Raw genomic sequence first — 27,255 nt, 5'->3', positions numbered from 1 at the left:
GAAAATTTTTTTGTTAACAGAATGTCTGCCAAAACTGATGGAACTGTATTCACTGCCTGTTTTCCTGCTGTTGGCTTGTTTGAAAACTCCCTTGATCTCATGCCCCCACCTAACAGAAAAAAATTCTAGGAGCATTTGCTTTAGGCTGGCAGTGCACCATGACTACAGAATGACATTAATTCTGCTACCCTCAGAAACTGAATCTTTATACCCATGGGCTTGGATTTTAAGTGAATAATTAGGAATTAAAGTATGTATCTTTTTAGTTCAGAAACACAAATGTGCCATTGAATATATTTATTTCAGAGGGGGTAAATATATAAACCTTTGAAAAAAGGCAGTAGCTGCTTTTAGTCTATAGAAATGGGAATATCACTGGAGAGAGCCTCCAAGACATAATGTTACCATGGCAACTAAATTCTGAGTATGGAAAAAAAACCAGAAGAACTATTGGTGTTCAGATATGCCTTAGAAATGCAGAGAGTTGAATGTTTCAGGAATATATATTGTATGTGTGCTTTCTGCCAAAGTCATTCCAATGTCTAAGAATCTTAGCACCCTTCAGGTTGAAAGGGATTTGAGGAAGAAGCACCTAGCATCAGGTTGTTTCTCAAAGGAGGGTCAGTTATGAAAAAAGATCATCCTAATCAAGGCTTTATGCACTCAGATCTTAAAAATTTCAAAGGCAGGAAATTCTGCGACTTCTCTGGGTAGTTCCTCCCCAACCCCAAGCCTGCTTAGGCTGAGCAAGCCAGCTTCCCCAGTCTCTTGCACAGGGTGTGTGCTTCAACCTCATGAACATTTTGATGGTCCTCTGCTGGAATTGCTGAGATGTATCAATGTTCTTATTTGGATCCAAAAAGGGATTCAGTATCCCAGGCAGGATCTAACAAGTGTCAGGTACAGAACAATTGTCTCTTTCCATTGTTTTGCTGGCTCAGTTGCTGTTACTCCAGCTCCATGTGTTTGTGGCCTTCATTGCTGAGAAGGCACGCAGGCAACTAATGACATCTGTTCAGTTTGACTCAGGAATTCCATGGGAGACCACATTGAAAGTTTGTTAATATTGAATACTTCTTCTGTTTGTATATAAATTTGGAGCTCTTGACTTCCACATCAAAATTTACTCAGAAGTTCTGAAAGAGGTCTAATGACAGTGCTTAATACTGTTTTCTAACATGGAGATTCCAACCCATCCCTTTCAATCCAAACTATTCTATGATCCTATGGGGTTTTTTTTAACAGTTGTTACTAAATATGGTATTTTACATCATGAAATTTTAAAAAAATATTTAAGAGTTTTATTTTTTATTAGCTTTCAGAAGAGTTAACAGAGTAAATGTTAATTTAGGTTTTTTTCCCATGTAGTTGCCTATCTGGACACAAAATTTCTTATTCCTTTTTGTCCCTGAAAAGACCCATATTCAGTGACAGAATACTATATTGTATTTGTAGTGTTTAATTAGGAACAGAAAGAAAGCAGCTGGTGTGTGTAACATAGTAAATACAATTTAATTTTTAAATGGCTAAAATGTGACTATTGCAGCAGCTGCCATATCACAATAACTTTCTGTCTAATTCTCCCTGCATTTTTCTGGAATAGAAGTACAGTACGATTATGCTATGGTCTTTAGCTGATTTTTCTTATAAATGAAAAAAAAAAAATTGTTAGAGTGTATGTGGTAGAGATGGAAATCTATGCCATAGTGATTTTCGTGTTAAAATAAATAGGAAGACAAAAAATATGTCTTTAGAAAAGTACATTAATTACTTATCCAACTTAATCTTTTGAGGACTTTGATGCTCATATCAAATTGATAGTTTTTTATATTCACAGTAATCCATAAATTAACCAACAGCATCAGTGAACTTGAATGCATTTTCTGTTTGCTTATACCATCATAATATACATCTCTTATGCTTTCTGATTTTCCATACCACTTCCACTTATGAAGCTTTTCTTTCTTTGTTGCTCATTTCTGTGCTTGCCTGACTTGAGAGTAAAATCATGACTCAGAATGAATGATCATAGGAACACTTAGAAAATATGCAGAAATTTTGTCTTCTTTGTAGGAAAGGGTGGTTGCTTGCAGGGTAACTACTGAAACATAAATATCTGCAGAAAATTGAAGGGGTTTATAGACAACCAGAGGCAAAAATGCAGCAACAATTATATAAAAGATTCTCCTTCCATGTGGAAGGGTTTTCTTCCTTTTTCTTTCTCTTTCAAGATATGTCGCTACTTCATGTTTTAGTTTCTGTCTTTTGGGTTTCTACAAGTATGGAAGTGGTTTATGAACACAGTACTGTCAAATATTTATCTGTATGTTCTCTGTAGTGACATAAACCACTCAGGGAAGCAGGTGTCATTTTGTCAGGTGCATGACTAATATTATTTGGTTTTCTGCTAACACCTTGAGTGTATGTAGTTATACAGCAGTCTGAACGAAACAGGGACAATCTTTTTTACAGAAATTTGAAAATAAAAAGTAAGCACAGACAGTAGAAAATGTTTTTAGAAACACAGAACTTTCAATCACAGAGCAACAGATGGCATTTAGGGACATACTGCTTAAAAAGGTACTGCAGCATTTTTCTTTTTCTGTAACAGGTAGCCAATATAATTGTTTTCCTGTGCCTGCAATGTGAAGTTCATTCATATTTGAAAAGCTTTTATTTTATAAAGTGAGGCATTGTGAACATGTGATGTAAACAGCAATGTCATATTAAATGATTCACAAGCTTAGGCTCCAGATACCCAAAATAGAAATATGTTTAAATCTCACAGTGTTGCAAGGTGTAAGCTGCATAAATCTTCACTCATTTTTTCTTTCTCAATCCTGAGGGCAAGATACACTAATGAGCTAATTTAGCTTTTTATTTCAATATGGAAGATTCTAAGAACATGGGAAATTTTGCCATAAACAGATGCATTTCCAATGGGTGTAATTCTCATTTTTAAGTGGAATATTCTCCTTCCTGTCATTTAATATTCATCTTAGCAAAACATGGCTTTGCTAAAAAAGTTCAGCATGGTAATTTGCCTGTAATATATTGGAAAGATTGTTGTGCCTGGCATAAAAAGTGGCCTTTGTGCTCAGTATCCACTTGTGAATATTCTAGTTGTCACCTGAAATGTTTTCACTGCTTATTAGAAAGGCATTACAAGCAGAGTAAATTCCACATAACTTCTACTGTCAGTCTACATCCTGAGTCTGTCCTAAAAAGCTACTAGAGAAGAAATAACTTTTTATTTTCCTTCAGAAGTATCAAAGAAACAGAAATCTATGTTTAGTATTCATGCAAAGTCACTTTGGGAAAGATGCCACTGTCTTTAATTCACTCATTATTTGGTTTATAATAATTCTAAACCATATGATTTTTAAACCTATTTAATGAGATTAGGTTGATTTGGGACAGAGCAATTGCATACTTTTGAAAGGAACAAATATGTCCTGGTAGCCTTTTGCTTTAAAACCAAGCCAGCTGTGTTTTAATTATAGTATTGTTAGTTGAAATTACAGTCACCAGTGTGCTTCTGATATTCAAACTCTTGATCATAGCTTTGAAAACATGGATCAAGGAAACAGCATTGAGTCACCATGATAAAAAGGATTCTGTTGAAAAGCATAATTAGCTACATTTTGATAGACTTTTTGAAGGAAAACAAATTTATGAATATTTTTTATTTTTCCTCTTTTTATCATTTTAGAAGATTTGGTTTAAATATAAATGTTAAATCAATTCAGGACCTGTGATTAGTAGCAGTTACCAAATAGAGGATTGTAATCGGTAAACTTCTTTTTTTAAGAGAATGCACTTCATTCTTTGTATTTGGAGACCTTTCAGCTGTAGAAAAGTGGAATGGGGATAACCAGATGAAGGAGAGGTGTTGAATCTGGGTGGTTATGTTTTGGGGTGTGGTATGTTTTTTTAAGACTGTCATGGTGGACAGACAACTCTGTTTTTTACTAAGTCAGCTCTGAATTTTTTTAATTTGCAAATAGACAGTATTCATATGTGCTAAAAGACTTTTGTTGAAAGTGTTCTAATTTAGCTTCTTAAAGCTACTTTTGACAGCATATTATTTCTGATAATATTAATGAGCTACATTCAGCATCTAGAGAATTTGTTTTGAATCTGCTTGGCCACTAGACCTAATTCCACTTTTAACACTGGGATTTCAAAAGCTGAAAAGAAAGGCCTGAACTAGAATGTTTCTCTCTGTACTTGGTGTTGGGAGGCTATACCTCGAGTACTGTGTCTCTTCTGGGCCAATTATCTCTTACAAGAGGGAGATAATGCCCATGTAAAGAAAAGTAAAGAAGATACATTTGCCAGATATGGTTTTGGGTAATACTTGAGCTGAATGCCGTCCCTGATGCTTTAAGTCTTCTCTGTAAGACAAGTATGGAAATCAAAGGCTATTCAATATCACTTAGTGCCCTTCCTAAAGGAGTGTGTGTTTGTTAGAACTTTCTTTTGACTTTCTTTTTCTTCTGCCTTATTAGCAATTTGTTTAACAATTTATTGCCTTTTTTTTGTTCTTCTTCTTCTGATGAACCAGGACTGGGAATTTTCTTGCTTTCTTTTTTTTTTTAATATATTTCTGATATATTTTCCAAAACCATTAAAATACAATTAAGAAGGCAGCGTAATTCTTTTAATCACCTAATTCTGTTTTTCCTGTCCTCTCCTAAACTGACTTTTTGAAACAGATCTTTGCATCGTGTCTAAAAAAGGCAATGCCATGTGGCAAATCAATTAAAAGTAATTGGAGGAATGTAATAGATTAATGTTCATAAGTTGGTTATTGTAAGCCTGTGAGTCTATTACTGGCCTCAGGATAATAAGAATAGAGTCACAAATCATAAGAAGACCAAATCATAAGAATAGTTTGAGATGGCAAAAACAGTAAAGACTTTGTTGAGTGTTAGAGGTACATTCCTAAAGAAACAGTTATGTTTAGAAAGGATTAAGTGAAGAGAATAAAGGGCTGGAAAAAAATTAAAAGTTGGTTTGATGTTTGTTTAACTTACCACTCAAAAACTTCTTATGTAGGTTGCTGCTTTGGGACTGCGATGATCGGAGCTACAGCTACTACATTGAGGTTTCAACAAATCAGCAGCAGTGGACCATGGTGGTGGATCGCACAAAAATTTCCTGCAAGTGAGTTTAGTTTTTTCCATTCATTGGCACAAATTAAGAACTGCAAGCCACAGTTTTTGGTGGGTTTTTTTTTTGTTCACTACTTACATAGGTTACTGTGAAAAGAATGGTCGTTGCATAACCTATACATTAATGCAAGATTTTCAGAATCAATTTCCTAAGATTGGTACTGGATCTTCAGACAATCAGTTGGATTCTTTGTTCATTAAAAGTCTGCCTACTACACCCTTCATTTTGTGATCACTAGAAGTTAAACTGCATTTTTCTGGAGGTCACATGTTTATGGTGACCCTGGATGTCAAACCACCCTGCCTTGAGAAATGTGGTAGGAGAGGGAAGAGAGCATACGTGATAAAGGATGTGGCTACTCAAATGTCTTTCTCCCTTATCAAAACTCATAAATGTATTGTATGACATCCGAAGAGAGTGAGGAGAGTGAGGGTAGGGACCAAATCATAAGAGACACACAGTTGCCAAAGCTTGATCTTGTCTCTGTTCGAAAGTGGAGTACTTGACTTATGCAACAAACACTCTGCTTTTGAAAAGCATCCTTCCATAGAAAAAGAGTGCTCCTTAAGCAGAGATAAAGAAGAGAGAAAAACTTCCATTTTCATTTGAATACTTAAATCAGGAGAAATCAGGCATGAATACTCTCCAACTGTATACTCTCCATTGACTTTACTACAGTTTTTGCTGATAAAATATTCCTCAAGTATGGAAGAATAATTTGGTCCTGAGAGCCTTCTTAAGCCCTGTGATGATGATTCTAATTCCTAACAAAGAATGATCTATATACTGGTCATGGGACTGAACAGACAGCCTGCAAATTTATATATTACGTATCCAGAAGCCAGGTATGCTCAGCATTCAACAAGTGTTGATGCAATGTGATTCCCTGATTAAAACCCGGGGAAGTTCAGAATTATAAAAATCTTCCATCTTTTATTTTCCCTGAGTCAGTTTTCCATAAGATGTGCTTTCTTTCTTTGGCAAAATTCAAGTCATAGCTTATATGGGGCCAGCCCCCACCCATCTTGTATTTGTGCCAATTGAAACAAAATTGATTTTACAAATTCAGAGGCATTCTGAATGCTCAGTTCATCACATCAAGCAAGAGAGTTATTCAGTCCTTTGTAGCAGCACTGCTGACACACATTTTTCTAAAGTTTATATTTCATCTCTTAACAAACAGTGTGACTCAAATACTTTACAATGCACTCTAGATGTGTTGGTGAAGGAGAACTTGACACGTCCTTTCAGTGCCTGCAAAGGGCAGGGTATTGATGAGCAGAAAACCTGGGTTCTGCCTGCAGGTCTGGAGAACGATTAAATCTTCACTCGTTCTCAAAGACATCTCAGCATAATAGATAAAACTCATCTTTTTGTCTGCCTCCAGCAGTGGGAGCACTAAAAGGCTGAAACCACAAAAGGGAGAGAAAGAGATATCAGGAATCTTTGTGCACTTTTTCCTTTTACATTTTGATATTGAAAGCCTTTTAACAGTCCAAAGGAGCACTTGCTTAAGTATGCACAGTGCTGGTGAAATTGCTGATAGACTGCCCAGTTCAAATATCTTTTCACCATGCTCAAACCATGCTTTTTTGCTTTTTTTGTTATTTTCAAAGCCTTAGCCTTAAGGAAATAAAGGTACATCCCTAAAGTAAAGATAGCTGCCTTCTTTGGGTGTACTTCAAATCTTGATTCAAAACATAGATACTCTGGAAATTCTCAAAGCTGTGGCTGCAGGAACAATTTTCATGTGGATTAAAGAATTGCATTTTGCCTAAGTTCTTGCTCTGACAGATGTGCAGTCAGCTGCCATAATGCCAGTCTTTATTCTTAATGTCTGCAGACCTGGAGTGTCCTAGCACTGTCTGTATCTGCCTAAACAGATAAAAAGACCTGGTCATGAAACTAGCAGAGTTCACTGGCCATCAAATTTCAGGTGATTTCTTCGCATCTGATAGCAGTTTTTATGTTCAATTTATATCTCTTGCCTTTATGATCAGAAATATAGACTAGGGTTTTTTCAGTCAAAGAAAACTAAATATGTTTCATTTTATTTTCAGGTATGATTTGCAGAAATGCTGAAGTTACTTCAGCTCAAAAATTACTTACATTGTAATGGCAGTTTGATAACCTAGTATATGTATCATATAAATATATGCAGTAATATCTATAGTATCAATATTTTTTTCGCTAGTAAATATGTTAAATATATAAAATGCTATATAACTGCCAAATGCCACAAATGTTAGGACTGGTCTGTAAAGATCAGGGCCTTGTAATTTCATACAGTGTGTAATTACATACAGTACTGGCACACTATTTCTTTTTTTTCTGAAAAATACTGAAACATGGTATGAGCTAAAAAAGCCATATTCTTAGTGTTTAAAAACAGTGGAAAGTAGAATTAGAAGAGACATCATCATTCAATGGCTCATGTGTTGAATGAAGGCCCTCACTTAAAATTGCTGGGTAAACTTTCAATGTGGTGGTAGAGAGTTCTCAATGAAGAGGGAAAAATGGAACCAGTTGCTGCCAGGAATATGTGAAGAACTGTTTTTTGGGTTAGTTTCTGTTATTAAAAAAAAAAAAGAAAGAAAAAAAGCTCAGATTGAAACCTGGGGGTGGTTGCCATGAAAACAAACAACTTGTTTTCACTTCAGATATTTTTAACTGTGACAACAAATAGGGAAGATAGATTTGGATGTTAACCAAAATTAACAGATGCTGGTAAAGCAGAGGTGGTACAGTTTTTCTGGTTTACTGTCATAGTGTAACGATGAAGATACTCCTAGTGGATGCAAAGGATTTCTTTTTTATCTGTCTGTCCTTCCTCTTAGCATTACATTGATAGTTTTAGTCTGCCTCTGAATGCCTTCTGTTGCTGATTTACAGGCTCCCCAAGGAAAAGGAACCGTCAAACTGAAGCACTGTGCTTGGGTTTGGCTCACCATCAGGTTTAGGCAGACAGTTGCAATGCCTGCATTTGGCAGTTTTTGTTAACCAGACTAGAGCATACAGGGACAGAAACAACAGTACTCTCATCTCTTTGTTCCCTGCATGGTTTTGAATGCTGTGCTCCTCTCTCACTTGGGTGAAACAAAACAAATCTTTTGCTAATGTGGTCCAATTTTGCAGCTATTTTTTATCTCAACCAAATCTTCTTTTTTTTTTAAATGAATATTTGACATTGCAGTCTGAAATTAACTAATCCTGTGTTGGTATAAAAATGGTCTTCGTTGAGACCTGTGTCTTTTTTTAAGGAAAATAAGAAGTAAGTGTGTCCTTCCATGGGACTGTGGTTGCCCACTTGACTGCAATATACATAATGGAGATGGGAGTGCAATGTAAGTGATTGATAAGGTCTTGAAATCCTGAGGTTATCCTTTCTGGCATTAGTTCTGTGTTTAATGTATTGCTGTAGTCTGAAGAAAAATTGCTCACTTGCTTTCTGAAGAAAAATTGCTCACTTGCTTTCCAATGTAGAAAATCAAAGTGGATGTTGTGGAAACATGGGAGAATTTCACAGGGGCCCAGATTTGAAAAGACAGAATACTTCAGTGAGAAAATTTGCATTGCTAGTAATATTTCCTATTCATTTTCCTGGCTTCAGGGATCTGTGGGTAAGAGTTCTTTCTGTGGATCAGACTTCTTGTCTTCACTGTTTACTGCCTGGCTTTATGGCTACCTGTAGTTGCAGTGGAGTTAGACTTTTGTGGAGGTCATTAACCTGCTGTCTTGCAAGTGTTCTGCGAGGTCTCTAAATAATTTTTGCTCAGTTGCTAGTACAAAGAGGAGGATGAACTGTCTGCCAAACACAGACCTCGACAGGCACCTTTGATAATTGGGAAGTGGAAGAAAAAACTATGAGAAAAAATTAAATTATGTTTAAAGAGCGTGTATTGGTTTTGGCAGACTACTGAAGCATGAACATCCCCTTTAAACTATCAGTGTGCTGCTTTGGATTGTTTTAATGGCATTTTTAATGTAGTATTTTGTGTAAATTAATAATCCAGTGCTCAAAGGCAGGAAGTGACAGGCTACTCCTAACCTTTTCTTCTCCCAGTTTTAAAAGGCTGAAGAAAAAACTGAATGTCTGTTATCTTCACAGGGGAAGCTTGTGTACCTTCCCTAAGTGAGAGCCAATTTATGCATACTGGTTGTGTAATTGACAATTTTCACATGCTCTGTGGAGGCTGTTTTTTTTTCCTTTCCACAATAAGCTGTTTCTCTCTACACAGTATGACAGTAATGAAAAACAGTCATGTTCCCTTCTATTTTTAAAAACATTTATGATAAGTGGACTTGAGCGTGTTAGTGTTGAACAATAGAGACTTGCACTTGTTAGGAGAATTTGCTGACAGAGTCTGAAAGTCAAATGAAAAACAAAAGATACCAAAGGCCAGTAGGAGAACCAGACCTCAGAGTTAATGACACTTCTGATAAAATAAACCCTGCAAACACAAATACTAAGCAGGCTATCACGGTACTCATCAGCTCAGTATCGTTCTTCAAAGTTCTCTTCTTTGTAGTTATTGTGAAATGGATCTAATCCCTTGGCAGGAGGCATAGTATGTTCTAACTAATACTGTAATGGAATTTGAGAGACAATGAATATTGGTTTTGGATGGACAGTTCTAAAGCAGTTTGTATCAACTGTTTGTATGGCTGGTTGAGATTTTCTCATGGCAGGCATTACTTGATTTCCAGGAGGCTTATAACATACTGCATTAGACATGTATTTTTACTTCTTTGCTATTCAGAATGTTCTGCTGTTATAAATGTGTAAAAGCTTCCAAACTTAATTTCACATTTCCATTGCTTATTGAGTTTTTATTGTATAATAGCTATTTCAATTCTTAATTCAGTTCCCCCTCAATTTTTTTTTCTGTAGTTCATGTATAAATCTAATTAATACTTTCACATGAAACAGCCTTTGGAGTGTGGATGCAAGAATCATTATCAAAATTTAGTAACTGTCTTCTGATTATTTTTTTCAGAATAATTTTCAACTTTGAGGTCTTTGCTCTTGCCCAGTGTTTCATATTTCTACCTCATGACATATTATATGCATTTCAAGTTTTCATTCACTACTGTATTTTATTTGATAATAATTCACAGGTAGAGAACACCTAGAGAGATCTAGATCATGTGCTTAACAGTCCTAAACCACTTTCCCAATGTACAGAAAAGTCTTTTCCGTGTTGTCTGAGGATTTCTAATGAGAAAATACTTCTGCTCTAAACAGTAATACTGGCAAACTCGAGTTGGGATTTTTTTTCCTGGCTACACTTTTGTGAAACCAGGTTAATATCTATCATGACATGATTATTTCTTCTCCTATGGAGATAATATCTGAAGTGTATGAATATCTTTCCTGCATGGGGCACATTATGTACTTATATTTGTAGTTTCTTTTATTTAACCACAAACACAACAGTTTTTTATTCCTTTCCTCTTCTAGTTCCTGCACTTCACTGTATGATCCCATTTCTAGAATTCCCTTGCATGATTTTTCATTCATCATTATTTTCCTTAACTACTTCCACAGAACTGTTTTCTTGCATAATAAAATGGCTCAAATGTTTCTCAGCTCTTTCCCACTGCCTGTATGCCTGCCTCACATTTCTTATGTTGTTTCCCATCAGGTTTTCATGCATCTATTGTCCTGTCATACCTAGAATGAGAAAACATTTTTCCTAATTTCTGTGTAGTCCTTAATTCTGTCTCATGCCTGAGCTCCCAAGCAGCAGGGTGGAACAGGATAAAAGGAGCTGTTCTTGTACCTCTGATGTCAAGCAGATTTTTTTGACCATACTTCAACCTATTTTACATGAAGTTAATTTCACAGCAAAACTCTTCTTGTACCTCTTCTTCTGTCAAATGGAGTATATTTCAACTATGATTCATCCTATTCATTTCACATGAAGCAAATTTCACAACAACTCGGTGAAATCCAGATGCCTGCTCCAGGGTTGCCGAACTCACTGTAGCCACATTCATACAATACAAAATTAAATATATTCAAGCAACATGTCTAGGAAATTGCTACACTGTGAAGCTCAATTTCAAGTCTCACTTCACAAAAATAAACCAAGGGTTCTCATTAGTCTGTTCATTATCCTGGTAATAATGCCTACTGGAACAAGTCAGACAGATATAAAGGGTCATTTTGTGTAATTATTGAGCTTTTAAGCCCTGCACGATAGAGGCATTGAAGTACATATTCTTCCCTGTGTTTATATGCTCACATTTTCGAAATATTCTAATAAGGCAAAAGAAGAAAGACTTCAGCTTCACAGTGCTGTCTTATTAAGCACAAAGAATTAAGATTTCACAGAGAGAAACCAGAGTTTCTATTTCAGAGCATTAGGAGCCTCTCAGCAGTGTAGAATTTCTGCATCGAACATTTCATTTGCTGGCTTCTATTTTAGGTGATTCTAGCTTGATTGAAGAAGAGTCTGGCTTCTTTAAAGTTACATTTCTTAACAGCAGTTCAGGATCACAAGGTTCTCAAATTGTTAATTTGTCTTTTCTATTTTTCCACTTCTACCTTCAGTTCCTTATGTTTGCTTTCCAGCCACAAATATACATTAATCTTTTGAGCAAGCCTTCAACAGTGTAACAAGGAGCTTCAAACTGCAGTGTCCTATTCTGCCTTAAATGTTTTTCCATGTTCTTGTTCACTACAGCTCTGCATGTACCATATTCATTAAAGTTTTTCCTTGCTCCATTTTGCCCTGTGACTGCCATGGTCTCGGCTCCTCTTCATGCACATTGCTGTGAGGAGAGTTGTGAAAACACCACAGTAAATCTGACATCAATTTGGATTTTAGCTCACTTCTGCCTCAGAGAAAATAAGCAATACCAAATAATACCCTCAATATCACTACCTGTTTCTTTTAGGTATTGAGGTTTTTCCCCCATGCCAGCAAAGATATGAATGTCTCTTTGGTGACCAGCAAAAATAGTTAAATTAAAAATAGATACATGTATTGCTATTACCAACTAGGAAAAAATACTTCAAGAAAAAAAGGCAATTCAGTATGTATAAAATATTTGTAGTATAGTCTTCTATTCAAAATAAAAAAAAGTCAAAACAGTCATTTACTTTCAAGAACTATTATTATTATTATTATTATTATTTTGTGGCAGTACATTGGCTTGCCTTCACAGTCTTAAATTCTCTCTTGAAGATGTCTGTGCGTGCATACATGTACCCACATGCATGTAGGCATACCCACACATGCACCCTCTCAGCACTTGTATAAATAAATATTACTACAAAAAGGTTATCCATATTGTACATGTCTCCTGTGAAATTGGCCTGTTTATCTGCCTGAGATAAGAAAGGAATGGCTATTACCTGAACTGTTGTTTTGAGGCTATATTTGTTTACTTTGAAATTCATTGTTGGTTAAGATAATAAAATAATTAATAAGAGATACCCAAGTAACCTAGAATGTAAGGGGTTTTTTTTTGTCTTTAGCCCCCGTTTCTTACAGGCAAAATAATTAAATAATACAGAAACTGTTAACATCTTCTTGGACTGTCAGGAGGACAGGTGTTAACATGTCAAATCAAGAGGTTTGCCCTAATTTGGTAGTTGATATTTAAGACCTAATTTCATCAGAACTCTGAAAAGTACCCATTTGTTTATGCTGGCCAAAACAGGTATGGTCTTTAATGCTTCATACTGCATGAATCTTAATACTATTCATGCTTAATAGTGCATGAATCTCAATGCAAAACAAATGTTTTACATTGAGATTCATGCAATATTAAGCCATTGATCTAGTCACAGTAATGTTTTTACCAGGACAGATTATAACCATGAAACACAAAGTCCAAGAATTGTATCTTTAGGTTCATCCTTTGAGGTTTTCTGCACTGTGTGGCATGTGGTCTATTTTTTTAGAATAATGCTTTGTCATTTTGTTTCACATACTTAAAGAGATGATGCTTCCATTTTGCTCTTTCCTTTTCTATTACACAGAATTTCACAGTAAGAATTTTATTTCTCAGTGCAGAATATCATCATATTACCCAATTACATTCCACTATTTTTCTTCTGTACCTGTAAACTAATTTTTCTTTCTCAATGGATTTCATATATTTCATGTACACATATATGAAGTCATTATTTTTCCTGATACCTTGGCTGCTATGCAAACAAGTTTTGCCTGACTTCTGTTTTGTGCTCTTTCATTATGAGTCATGTTTCCTTTCTTTTTAAAATTGTATTTGTGAAATTTTACCCAGTTCTTTGTTTATAAATTTTGAAGGCACAGAGTTCCCAACTAAATACTAAAATTCAGTTTTCCAGACACTATTCTGAAGGATTTTCATTTTTTCTGTTCAAAAAGTAACAGAAAAAAAGTTGTATGTTACTTTTGTCTGTTTTGTTTTTAGACACTCTCATGTCTAAAATTACTGCAGTCCTGAATTCAGGTTCAGGGTTTTCAGTGGGTGAGTTTCAATCTGAGGTCACAAGGCTTTCCTTTCTGACATTGAGGTTAATAGATAATTCAGTGTGGTAGTAGAAATGGTAACAGTTTTCCTCCCTTCCATTGCCAAACCTCACTATGCTTGTATTGCTGTTGGGAGGAGGCACATGCTGATTTACTTTTTTCACTGTTTTATTCTTCTTAGAGGCTGTGGTTCAATTTACTGCATTCCTTGGAGGTTTGACATGTCAATTAGATGTTATCGACTGTAATAGAAGAGCGGTTGCTGTAAATGTGAAGTTTTTACGAGTGGGCCGTGAAATTACACCCAGGGGAATGGAAGAGACAAGTGCGATAAATAGCGTTAGTGTACACACTACAAAGAAACTGATTAATAGGGAGCATGTTTCTGCCTCATATCTCTAAAAGAATTGCTTATATATTTGTTTTTAATCAATTTTTCCATTGGTATGAAAAGTTACATAATAAAAGTAGCCCACAATCTGTTGTAGATTTATGGGGACAAGAAGTCTTCAAAGTTGAAAGCATCCCATAATTGTATTATTGGTTTGTTATTGCATTGGATGGCTTTTCATATCTTTGCTACCAATGTGAACATCAGGAGCAATAACTACTGGTAACAAGTAGGCACAAAAAACCCAATTCAACCTCTGGAATTATGCAGATATGTCATGCTCATGTGTGCTCTGATGTACACAGAAGATGAACTCTCGAGTTACTGCAGTTCACAGCCTTTGTCTGCTGTCAGCTTCATCTGCCACTGGCAGTCCCCAAGGATGTGTGTGTAGTTCTTGCTACAACTTAGAAATTTGGCTCATGGCATTCTGCCAGTTTCCAGCAAATTGCTAATAATTTAATTTTATGTAAGATTTTAAAATATATACTCTATTTTGCGGAATAATGAAAGATGTCTTATTAAAACTGAAAAAAGGTGTAGTAAGCAAGCTAAATTATATGAGCTTATTCAGTACAGAAATTCCAGCAGTTGCCTACATTGGTGTGTGGAAATACTTGAAAATTGATTGCTTCATTTAAATAGAAAGATAATTATTACATTCACTTTTCCCATTGTTCAGTTTGACTATATTTTTAACATTTTCTTCTTGTAATACTTTTTCTAAAAAGGTAAAAATGTCAGCACTGAGGCTTTGAAAGCAGGTGTTACTGTATGGAGTCTTTCAAGTGAGAAGTTTTATAAAGATGTCAGAAAGCCAGTATAGACTTTACGAAATCAATTATATGTCAGAATTTTTTTTTTTCCAGTAGGTCTGTTTTGTCAAGCCCATATTTGGTTTCTACAACAAATCCTATGCAATGCAACATTTGTAGCAGTTCAGTAAAGCATTCTTATGGAGGACAGATATTTTGTTTGGGTTGGTGCAAAGGACCAAATCATAGAAATTATCCTACAAATAGCTACAAACTTAGTTCAGATACTTTCAGAATTATACAGCCTTTTGGGAAGTATTCTTTTTGAGGGAAAGTTTCCCAGGAATGTTCATGCATGTTTTTACTTGTCAGTATATAAAGCTATTATTCAACAAGTACTGCAACAGGTGACTTTTAGTATTTATTATTATTCTCACATTTGTTCTAGACTCTTATAATATTTACACAAACCATTTTTATTACCTCTGTTAGTACTTAAAGTCTTTTTTGGCTGTTTGGTGTGTTTGGGGTTTTTTTGTCAAGATGCATAATTAGATCAGTTTTGCCTCCATCTCTGAGAGCAACAGATAAAAAGTTGTTACTTGCAGCTTGGACCTTCCTTGCTTCCTTAGGAGTCCCATGTTTCATAGGCCACCTTTCGAGAAACACCATCATGGTCACAGCATGAGATGGAAACTGAGTTTTATTTGAGGCAGACCAGTAGTAGAATTTATCTTAATTAGATTCAATTTATAAACCAAAACATTGATGATCTTTGATTCCTAACAATATTTTCTTTCTCATGCTTTGTCTTCCCCCCTCAGTAGCTTGGGAGGCTGGATGGCAAGGGGTTGGCTGAGCCAGCTACTCAGTCTGACTTCTTTAAGGGTCTGTGTTTCTGAGTTCCTATGTTGAAGTGCAGCTGTAACAAGACAGGGAGTATTCCCTTCATTGTTTAGTACTGTTGTGGTGGAAAACATGAGGTTTACAGCCAATTTATAAGGTAGCTGTAGACCTTTTTATAACAAAGAGTATCTCTATAACAATTACTTTTATAGCATTTATGGTGTGTGCTTCTGTGTTTATTTTATAGGTACTCCATAAGAAAGGTTAGTATGGTATTCATTAACAAAGCAGGGGGTGTAACATATCATGCAGAACATACTGTGGCACTCCTCCAGTAAGCTTGCTTATCTGTGCACACAATTTTATATGGCAGCATCACATGCTGGTTACAATCTGCCTTCTTTATATCAGTACAATCATCAGACTAATATATAGAAAAAGGACACAACTCTTCTTTCATTGTCTTGTTACCTGCTTTTACAAATTCCATAAAAAATACATAGTGACAGTTGAAAAAGTCAACATCCAAATAAGCTAAGAAGTGTTTCATCACTTACTGTAGAATAAGGCGTATGTAGACAAATATTAGAAAGTAAAATGGAGGTTAAATTTGCTTCACAGTCTGCTTTGCCTTTTTTTTTCTTGGAGTGAGGAACAGAAATATGGAAGTTGTATGTCATCTTGGAAGGTGAGGAGACATGATGTGCACATTGAAAATGTGCATGCTTAGCCTAAAGCAAGCCTTGATAGGAGTATGGTATGGTTATTACAGCTCGATGAGTGTTAGTTACATGTAAGAGCTTCTCTTTGTCTGACATCTTGGGCCTGAACTGGGTTTCAGCTCTGCTCAGTGCTGCTCTAGTAAGCCCATAGTGTGGTAGTATTGTGTAGTTCCACTGGCTCATTAGAAAACCTCCATAAAATAAAAGTTTCCCGTTCTTTCTCAGAGAGAAGGAAATAATGGGGAAGAATCACTATTTATGTCCTATTATGTGTAATAAATCTTTAGAAAGCTAGCAGCTTTTCTTAGAAATAACTAGGAAAATATTCTAAATGCTTAAATGCTCTTCTCTTTAGGAGGTGAATTGCTCTTTTGGAGCTATAGATAGTTTAATGAATAGCGGGGTATTTGGTTTACATGGACATCAGAATTTCTTGCATTCTTCTTGCAATAGCCTAATAAGGAAAAAGACAAGAAGAAATATGAAAGTGGGATGATTTTTAGTCATCTTTTTCCTTTCTCTGAATAGAGTGTGATGAAAAGATTGTGAGATGCACAAAGCCATCAGGTTTTCAGCTGCTGCTGTTGGAGAGGTGAAAATTCTTTGCCCAAGAGTCTGTTTATATGTTTAAACAGAGAAAGTGATTTTCATTGCAAGGAGCTCTAAGTGAGACAGGCAGAGTCAGAGAATAAGAGAGCAAAAGATAATTATCTAAATTATGTTCAGGCTATTACAGAAGACGAATATAGTTAAAATGTAATTAAGTATGACAGGCTCACAGGATGCAAGCATGGCTTTGGAATGCTAATCATCAATTACTGCGTCTCCTTAGGGGAGTCAGGCAGAAAAAGAGTTAGAAGTCGTGTGGCTGAGGTGAGATGTAGAGTGTTAAACGCTGTAGGACTGTAACAAGGCTAATTTCTTTTTTAAAATGGAGCTGCTAGCCAAACAACTTGTAGTGTGCATTTCAGCTAGGGGATCCTGGTATAAATCTGAGTAGGCTGCTAGTCCTGGGTCTTCTCTTTGGGGTGGAAACCTCAACTTGACGCAGTGATTATTTCTGTTATGAAAGTGATGACCAGAACTGCTGCAGACTGAGCCAACAAATCTAAAACAAATCAGCAAGCAAGACAGGTGTCAAAGCATAAAAAATATCAACACTGCCTGAATATTTAATAAAGCTAAACCCTGAAAACTATATTTGTTATAGGGTCACTAATAAGCTGTACAGAGACACAAAAAGTCCAAAAGAAAGCAGTGTCATTTTATGAGAGAAGTAAATTCTGATAGCTTCTTTATGACTGTGTCCCAGGTAAAGACAGTAAAAGTATTGCCAACAGTTTGAAAGATTTGTTTGTTTGGCATATGGGGAGTAAAGGTGAAGAGATGCCATCCATTACACAAGACTATCTAATCCCAGGCTAAGAATGAAGTGGTTTTGATCTGCTTTAATGCTGCTGTTCCTGTTATAGAGTGACTTCTGTGAATAATTGTGAGAGCAATGTATAAAGTTTAGAGGAAATTTTTATAAAGACCATCAAAAGTGATTTTGAGAATAGAAAGACAAGCTTGTGCAAAGAAAATGTAAAGTAAGCACACAGGCATGGCATGATAAGATAATAGATAAATGACATGACTACAAAACAATTTGCAAAATACAATTTCTACAGAGAAACTGAAATTATTAAAATAGTACCAGCAGAGATAACTAGTAGTAAAAAAGGAAAGTTAGAAAAAAAACTTGAGGTTTACCTGTGATGTTTTTAATTGAGGAACGCCACTGAAAAATTGTTATGGCTCTATACATTAATCGAATTCTAAGTCAATTTGTTATATCAACAACAAATGCAAAAAACAGGTCAGATATGTCTTGATAATGTTCTGTCAGAAATCTCTTTTCTTATAGGGGTATAGTTACATTCATAAATTATCTCTTTGCTGCATAATAATGTCTGTACTGTAGAGGTATTGCCTGGCATATATCAACATTCTCAAATGTACTGTTGCAGTCAAATCCATGCATTTTTCTACTGAAGGTTTGCCTTGCTTATTTCAAAAATTATGCTTCCCAATTCACTTGGCTTGTTTTCTATTTGGCTTTTCTCCTTTTTGCTAAGAAAATAAAATGAACCTCCTAATTTTCTCCTTATGCAATTAAGTATTAATTATCCAGTGGCAATGTTCTTGAATTTTAATAACTTGCCTACAAATGGTATGTAATTTTGACTTTATTTTTCCAATGAGAAAGGAGTAAAATGGACACATACCAAAATATAAATAGTCTTAGGACTGAATTTGCTGAAAATGCTATCTAAAACACTCTCAAGATTTTTTTTTATTCTTTTTCATTATATTTTAATATTATTAAAGAAGTAATTTTAATCCAATTCTAATAATGCTGTTGTAGCAGAAAGTAAGGACTTGCAATGCATTGAGAAGTGAAGAAGCATAGGAACTTCCTGGAGGAGTTGATCTGGAAGTATGTCATCAAAACAGTCTTCAGAGATCTTTTTCTCAATCTCTCTTACTATCTGTTGTGCTCTTCAGATGTATTCCCAAATAGATGCATCAGCTTCCTTGCTATCACATCCTGGCACAAACAGTGACATTTATTGCTGTGCTTGGAAATTCTGCACTGAGTTTGTGCAGTGTGTATCTGACCAGTGCTCAGAAATGGTAGAAATAAATACAGACCCACTTCTGTTCTATTTTGTGGTCTCTAATTAATGTCTTTTCTTATCACAGAACACAAACTCTACATTAGTGTCTAGGGAGGCACAGACTCTTCTTAATATCTACTTTAGGATTTTAAACTCTTTTATTTAGTGCAGCTTTAAAATATTTTCCAAATCATGAGAAAGCAAACTGTTTATCCATCATCGTTCTCCTTGCATAAAGTTTTTGTGTGTAAATGTCAAAGCATATGCATAATGCAAACTATGGCAATGCTTTGTTAGGAGAAGCACTGCTGTGATCATCTCTTTATCCCAGCCTCTCATCTTTGGGACATTGTAGTTCAAGGTAACAAATTCTGTTTGCCCATGGAGATTGACTGACCATACTAGAGTAATGTTAGAAGGGATGTCAAGGAGAGTAATTATCCTGTTGGGGGGAAATGTTTAAATCATGACAATCTTTCAGGTCTCGAAACAATCAACAAAATAGTCTATTCCCATTTTATCTTTTATTTAGAGCATGAAGAAACAACCTGAGCTTTAAAATAGAGGTATAGCCACATAAGGGATATAAATAAACCATACCATCAGGTAGATAACTGCCTACCTCTGAGGCCTGCCACAAGCCACACCTCTCTGTTGCCATGAATGACTCTAATTACACCCATTACCTCATGGAGTAAGACCACTAAACTATTTGAAATCAGGACTTGATTAGATTTGTAATCTTCTTTAAGCAAATATAACCAAACAGCAGTAATAAAAGTAATAGCTAACTAAATTAAGCTGAGAAATGCTATGTTTGTTACAAACTGAGTTTTCCCAGCAAGAGAAAAATGAAATGTCGGACAAATAGTCAGCAATGAAGCTGTTCATACTGCCAGGCATTGGGGTTATCTGCTGACAGTGAGTGGTGTTCTATTCCAGTTTTACTTTGGTCCCCTTTTTCTTACATGAACACTTCTAAAGGTATTCAGAACCCATTCTCGAAAACTATCCAGCTTTTTTCCATAGTAAATTAATCAAGTTACACCTAATTTAATTTTATTTCTGAGGCCTTCTGTTATATAGTCTAGTTTGGCTGAGAAGTTAAATTCTGGATTTTTTTTTCATGTTTTATGAATAAAAATAATTTATATTTTAATGTGCAGGCCTTCTGTTATATAGTCTAGTTTGGCTGAGAAGTTAAATTCTGGATTTTTTTCATGTTTTATGAATGTAAAAAAATTTAAATTTTAATGTGTTCAAGTACTAAACTAGTGGAAAACTGGTGCCCAACTGAAAGCTCTAGTTCGTGGTATTCTTTTTATTGGTTCTGTTGTACTGTGAGCACAAAGGTATGGTGTCCTTTTCCTGCTGTGTATTAGGCTGCTTGAGATGTTGCAGCTCACTCAGATCAGATGAGTATGAGTGAGGAACAAAGATTATAGTGGTCCCAATGTACCTCTAATGTTCTAGTCTAGCCTGAAATTATATACCAGCTCTGGAAGAGTGGTCTGTTCTCCTCACTGCTGCTGTGTCAGCATGGGGAAATGCTCACAAACTGAACTGCAAATGGTACTTTGTGGCATTTTAAACTTCTGGAAGGACCTTGGTCCACACAAAGAAATCTTGGCTCCTCTTGCTCTACTGCTCCACTTAGAGTGTGAAAAGTTGGAAGTTTTAGGTAGTTTGGTGTGGTTGCTTTTTTCCCTCCTGCAGTTGTAATTTTCTTGAACCAAACTCTGGTGATTCGTCCACACAAAGAAATCTTGGCTCCTCTTGCTGTACTGCTCCACTTAGAGTGTGAAAAGTTGGAACTTCTAGGTAGTTTGGTGTGGGGTTTTTTTTTCCTTCCTGCAGTTGTAATTTTTTTGAACCAAACTCTGGTGATTTCTGGTGAGAAGTTAATAGGAGGATGCACTTTTATTTATCTGACCTTTTTTTTTATCTAATACAGTCCATATTAGTCAAGAATTTTAGGCTTCAATCCAGGCCTTTTTTCTTTGACTATTTTCTTAACTTTCAGCTTCAATAGTATGATTGTTGTCCCTGCATGAAAATTATAGTGGTATAAGGTATGTATGAAATTGCATAAGCAGAGTCAAGACACTTAAAAATGAGGAAGCGGTGCTGGAAATTCAGGCAATGAAAAATGTTTCTCCATCCGCCCTGTTAAGTGATAATAGTACATACATACTGTCACTTGAATGCATTCTGTATGTTTTATTGGAGGCTTTTGTGACTGTTCAATATTTGTATGTCTTTTTGAATTTTCTTTGTAGATCCTGGCAAACAATCACTTTTGATAAACAGCCTGCATCTTTTATCAGAATAGTTGGAACTCGCAACACAGCTAATGAGGTAAGGAACTTCTAAAAAACCCCATATTCTTCAAGAATATACTACAACACAGTTTTTCATATCTTGCAGTGAAATTCATAAGGCCTTCTCAAATGTACATACTTCATCTTTTTGCTCTGGCAATCTAGCAAAACACTTGAAACTGTTCCTTGTTTTGACCTTTCTACACTGCCATCAAACACTCCTATTGGGTTTGTTTTTAAATTAATCCTGATTTTGGTGAACAATTAAAATACCAATTTAATACACTAGAGAAAGATGTATGGTCTCTGATATACTTGGATTTTATCACCCGTATATTATCTTTTTAATTAATAAAACATAAGAAAAATCTCAGTACTCATAAGAAAATCTTATTTGCATAAGATTCACTTATCATTAATTTTCATACCTGGTGAATTGGTTGACTAATAGTGGCCAAACCAGAAGATTCTTTTCATTTTATGCAGAAAAATATATTTTTCTGTATAAAAAGAAAGTGCAGTATTATCTCATCTTTGTTTACTTGTGCTTCTCTCTTTTGTAGTCATTGTGTATTGTCTCAGATGAAGTCCAGATTTTACTCTTGACTTCAGTGAAACAATTTACAATATGTGAATTTAAGAGTATATGTATGTCTTTGTGAGATTAGGACCTTATATGACAACATTACAAGAGGCCCCAAAGGCCACAGTTTGTGTGTATAGACCTGCCTATATCCCACATGTGTATCTCACCACCAAACGTGGTACTCTGATGTTTGGGGTAGCACTGTTACATTTGGATTAATTACAATTTGTCATCTCCAGAGGTGAGGTTTTCTGATTGTATTTAGCATTTGGTATTGCTGGTTCCTAAGCACTGGGAGCATCATCCAATGGCATTGTCTGTTCCCAGATGTAGTGCAACTCCTGCAAACCAGAGCAGCACCAGATATCAGTATCTCAGCCAACAGAACTGGGAATACAAATTTTTATTTTGTGTTTCTGAGCAGTGTCTCTGATTGTACAGTTCAGTCTCAATGAGTCCTTAGAATTAATGTCAGAAGCTGCCTATGGGGTAGTACATGTGTGAAGAAGGCTTCTTCCATTAGTGATCCATACTGACAGTCTTGTTTCCTCTCATGCCAGTGTTTGTAAATTCCCAACTCTCTGTTAAAAAAGAATGAGGTGCATTGCATAAACTTAGCAATGCAGGGAACATTGCTTTCAACTTTGAATTCTTGAAGGTAGCTTTAAGCCCTGAAGAGCAATGGCCTTTTAGCCATAATTCTAATTTCAAATTGGTTACTATTTCCAAGGAATTTAATATCCTGTATAATTATTTATATAGAGCACTGCATAACTGTAGTGAAGATGAGTATGAATAGAGGTTACAGCCATTCATGTAGTGTCTCAGTTGAATTATAAATACATGCTGTTCTCCTTTGTCTTTTCCTCTTTTGTCTGTAAAATCTGCATCCAACAATAATTTGATTTTTATTTTTTAAGTTATTTCTTTTCATGCCTATAGAGGAGGAACACTGTCAGTGTGCACATATTACCAAATTACTTACATATATATATATAAAAGAGAGGGTCTGTAATGTTTTGTCATAGATTTTAGTCTTCTAAAGAAAGCAGCAAGATATTTTTTTCCTATTTACAAATTAAATAGGAATAGTTTAACCAAAATCTTGGTTTGTTCTATAGTCTCAGTAGTCTATTCAGTAAGAATATAAGCAATGTCCAGAATTACTTGCCCACAGCTGCTACTACAGTTTGTCAGACATTTTCATTTTTAATAAAATATACAGCATATTCAGCAGCATATTCTTATCAATGAGTATTCTTTAATAGGTACAAAATATTCCTTTTTCTACCTACACATACCTTTGAACTTTGAAACACAATTTGTACATCCCAAAGGGAAGAGTTGATTTTTTGAATTTAAAATAAATCCCATAAAATTTCTCCATTTTGTGAATTCTTTAATCTTTTAAACTCATTTTTCCTCACCATGTTTTTCAAGTTCTGAAAGACAAGTTCACAAATTTTTTTACCTGGAATTTGAATAGCTTTTGTTATATTAGAACATGATAGAAGTGTAACCTTCTTTTTTCTTGAGCTTACACACATTCTACTTTTGTAGAGAAAAGAATTATTTTTCCTTGTCATCATTTATTTGTCAGATAGGTCACCTGATACTTCATGTAAGTTTTCTGTTGTTATTCCTCTCCAGTATCACTGACCTGGAAAGGACACCTAGTTGCTGATGTGAGAGCTTTATCTTACAAATTACTGTGCCAGTGTATTTGTACTTGGCCTTCCTGCTTTGTGTGTCTGACCTCTCTCAAAATATCCATGAGAAGTAGAACATGACGTGGGTCACAGGGTGATCCTGAACTGTTATTTTTTCTTTTGAGAGAAGCCCGTGCAAGATTGTTTGTTTTAGTGATGTTGTTCTGAAATGCTTAATTCTGATACCGGATGCGGCAGCTGGGCTCGACTGTGCTTCTCAGGCTTAGGCTTCTCCCACACTGTATTCTTTATATGCTGAGGTGGCAGAGTAACTGAGAATCATGTTCCAAATTCACAGGCTTGCCAATATGCCACATGTTTTCATCACTAAGAATTTGATATGAAAAAATCAGTAAAAATAAAAGTTACAATTTAAGAATTGTGTACTTCTGACTTTCTCGACTACTGTTAGCTAATTTTCAGGGCTGTCCATGCACACTATGTTTAAAAAAGCTGTATCACTATGTAAAGTGAGGTTTTAAATGAGAAACACTGTTACTGTGGGATACAGCAGAAATGCAGAATCTCCTGGCTTAGAGACCTCCATCACATTCTGTGCTTCCTTTCAAGGAAAGCAGCATCTTACAGAGCTACACGGATGAGAGAATGTTCTTTTCTGCAAGGCCTTATCCTGAAAAGTGCAGCTGGAAAAATTGCAATAGCTGTTACTTTAAAAACACAGGAGTGGGATGAGTACAAAAGGGACTTCTCTAGAAGTGTAGATAAATACAAAAATTGGCTTCTCAAGAACTGTAACAGATGGAGAGAATGCATGCCAGTATAGGAATTAGTTCAGCTTTAGGACAAAAACAGAAGAAATGCAGAGGAAAACCATTTTGTGCACATGTGTCTGTGTATGGGTGCCTGTGCAGATTTGTAATCTGTTCATATATATGTATATATAAAGGCATAGCAATACATCTTTATGTGAGCATATATAGAAATATAAGTATGTATTGCAAAGCAGCTGCATAAAAACTTATACTGAGGGGGCACAAGAAAATATAATGGAGATTTTAAAAAAAACCAAGCAGTGACTGAAATTTTTTTAATTCATTTTATGTATGCTGTCAGAATTTGAATTAGCTAGCTACATCCTCAGAAAAGACCTGGGGCTACTGCAAACATGTCACTGCAGATGTCTGCTCAATGTTCAGTTGAGCAGGGATGGTCAAAAAGAATACTAGGATTTGAGGTTATATTGGAGAAAAGATAGAAAATATAGTATTCTGTAGTCTTGTATGAATATGTAGTATATCCGTCTTGTTTATGATATTTGATTTCACCCACATTAATTGGAAAGGGTCTGGGAAAGGGCAGTTAAGATTATAAGAGATTACCTTTCTTTGTGAGAAGAGCTTTAAAGACAAGAATAATAGAAGATGTCATAAAAGTATACAATGTTAAGACAATAAGTTTAAAATTCAGGATTTAATATTCATCGAGCTTTAGCTTTTAAATTATAATGCATGGGAAAACAGCAAATTTAAAGCACTGTAAAACAATATTTTTATTTAGTGTGTGTCAAAGTCGTGCAATTCATAGCAATACAAAATCATATGGAAAGAGGCTTTGTAACAATTTTAAAGAGTTCCTCCCCCTTCTCCTCCCAGGCTCTTCAAGAAGAAGTAGAAGTAAGTACAGTAGAAAGTAAATTGGAAAAAATGCTTAAGCACTTGGTCCTCTTACTCTAAGATACAGTCACCTGTACACTGGTCCCAGATATTGTTTGAATCATCAGAAAATGATCACTATTTCAAAAGGAATATTTCATCTGATGAAGCAGCAGCCACCTTGGACACTCTGAATGCCTGTCTACATACTCCAGGACATGTCTGTAGAGCTGCCACTGTTATTACAGCAGAGGGCAATCTTGAAATAGAATCATGTTGGTAATGATTTAAATTTCATTTCTAGTGTGCATGAACATTCAGCCTCCTGAGGAAGTGATTGGATCATAAAATGTGTTTAAGACAACTGATATAACTGTTGTTATTATCCAATAGCATGTAGTAGGTATTTCTGGTAGTTGGCAAAGGAAAAAAATGTTTACAAATATCCCTATCTGTTTTGGAACCATCTTTCTGATTTTTAGTGCTATAAGTAAAGGTTGGTATAATTTAAAGGCCTTCTCTTGCTCCAGTGTTGACCCTGCCTAATGTTTATTGCCCATGAGTAAATGTTTTTGACCTCATGGTGAAACATTCTATTTGGCTTTGTCACTGATCAAACCATGACACCAGATCAGTGACAAACATGTAAACTTCATCTTACTTTGATCATGTTTTTCTCAGCATTAAATTGTTTTACTTTATCTTCATTTTTTGTTCTCTCCAGGTGTTTCACTGTGTGCATTTTGAGTGCCCAGCACAAAACAGTACCCACAAGGACGAGAGTAGTAAGGAAGTAGGAACAACAGAGGTGGGGACTAGTGGACAGTAGCTTGTTTCTTGCCCTGTTGGAGCTGCAAGCACCTGCTGCCCTGCATTCCCCTCCTGGATCCACCTCACATCCTCATGTTCAGCAACCATAAAGGAGGTTGAAAGGGAGCTTTTGCAGCCCCACTGACATTCTATGAAATTATTCAGAACCTTCTTGTGCTGGCACCTTTCTTTCTCCATGAATGAAGGGGACCATGTCTGAAAGCTGGAAATATTGAAATGGAAAAGGCTTTCTCCCAAGGACATGAAGAGACTGTCGCACTCTCCTCGATATGTTCAAATCAGGCTGGTCTCCAAGGGGGGAGAAAATAGGTCTTCAATCTTCATCAAGTACCCCATTAACACCCTACCTCTCTAATCTAACCAAGGCAAGGAAAACAGAAGGGAATAAAAGGCAGAGCTACAGTGGAAATCTAAAATTACTCAAGCCGAATGGAAAGCATATGAAATAAGTATTTGTTCCGTGGAGGCTTTTATTAGCAAAAAAATTGTTTATGGAACACATCAGTCCACAATATATTTTATTTTTAAAGTGATTCTTCATCCATATTCCTTTGTAACTAGTAATCTGTTTTCTAAATAATTTTGATTCTGTATTCCACTTAGTTTCTTTTTTTTAACTATAGCAAATGCTGTACAGTAAATTAAGGAAGTATCAGACATGTTTACCTGCTGAGATGCAAATTTTCTGATTCATCAGTGGGATGACAAGAAAAGCATTCATGATATCAACAAACTAATTAATGTATCTATATTAATCTTGACCTTAGTTGACTTTTCAAAGTTCAAAATTGTCATTTCCTACATTCAAAAGGAAGTTTCTAAATCAAACATCCATCTTGAAGAAAATTGTATTTTTTCACTCCTGAAGATGATTATTTAAATTTTGCCTGCCTAAGACAACTTGCAACAGAACATCAAAAATGTTTGGTTTAGAAAAGTGGAACTCCATCTGGTCACTGACAAGCAGTTGTTCAAATACCAAAAGACGAATTTGCAGATAATTTACATTTTTCCAAGAAGTTGTTTTACAGTCTGGAGCTAAAAATTCAAAGACTGTGTATGCATTAACATTTCTCATGATCTTCATAAAATGTGATGCTTTTGTACTGTGTTGTAAAAGATCTGATTCTTTACAGTCACAGAATTCGTTATCCATCCATATCTGTCTGGATTAC

At 35.5% G+C, this 27,255-nt stretch overlaps 1 protein-coding gene across 1 annotated transcript in view; it reads left to right on the top strand.

Moving 5' to 3' along the window:
• The window catches only part of BTBD9 (BTB domain containing 9), a 108,656-nt gene extending 81,986 nt beyond the window's left edge, over positions 1 to 26,670 (top strand). Inside the window, exons 10-12 of the mRNA XM_039697773.1 lie at positions 5,062 to 5,169; positions 21,300 to 21,378; positions 25,974 to 26,670. Of these exons, the coding sequence (XP_039553707.1) occupies positions 5,062 to 5,169; positions 21,300 to 21,378; positions 25,974 to 26,078 (292 nt within the window). The 3' untranslated portion in view covers positions 26,079 to 26,670. The remainder of the gene's footprint in view (positions 1 to 5,061; positions 5,170 to 21,299; positions 21,379 to 25,973) is intronic.
• The last annotated feature ends 585 nt before the right edge of the window (positions 26,671 to 27,255 follow it).

The sequence above is a fragment of the Passer montanus genome, unplaced genomic scaffold (assembly GCF_014805655.1).
Source record: "Passer montanus isolate IOZ18808 unplaced genomic scaffold, ASM1480565v1 scaffold12, whole genome shotgun sequence".
Lineage (NCBI taxonomy): Eukaryota > Metazoa > Chordata > Aves > Passeriformes > Passeridae > Passer > Passer montanus.
The sequence above is the reverse complement of the archived record's forward strand: the minus strand, read 5'-3'. Positions and strand labels throughout refer to the sequence as shown.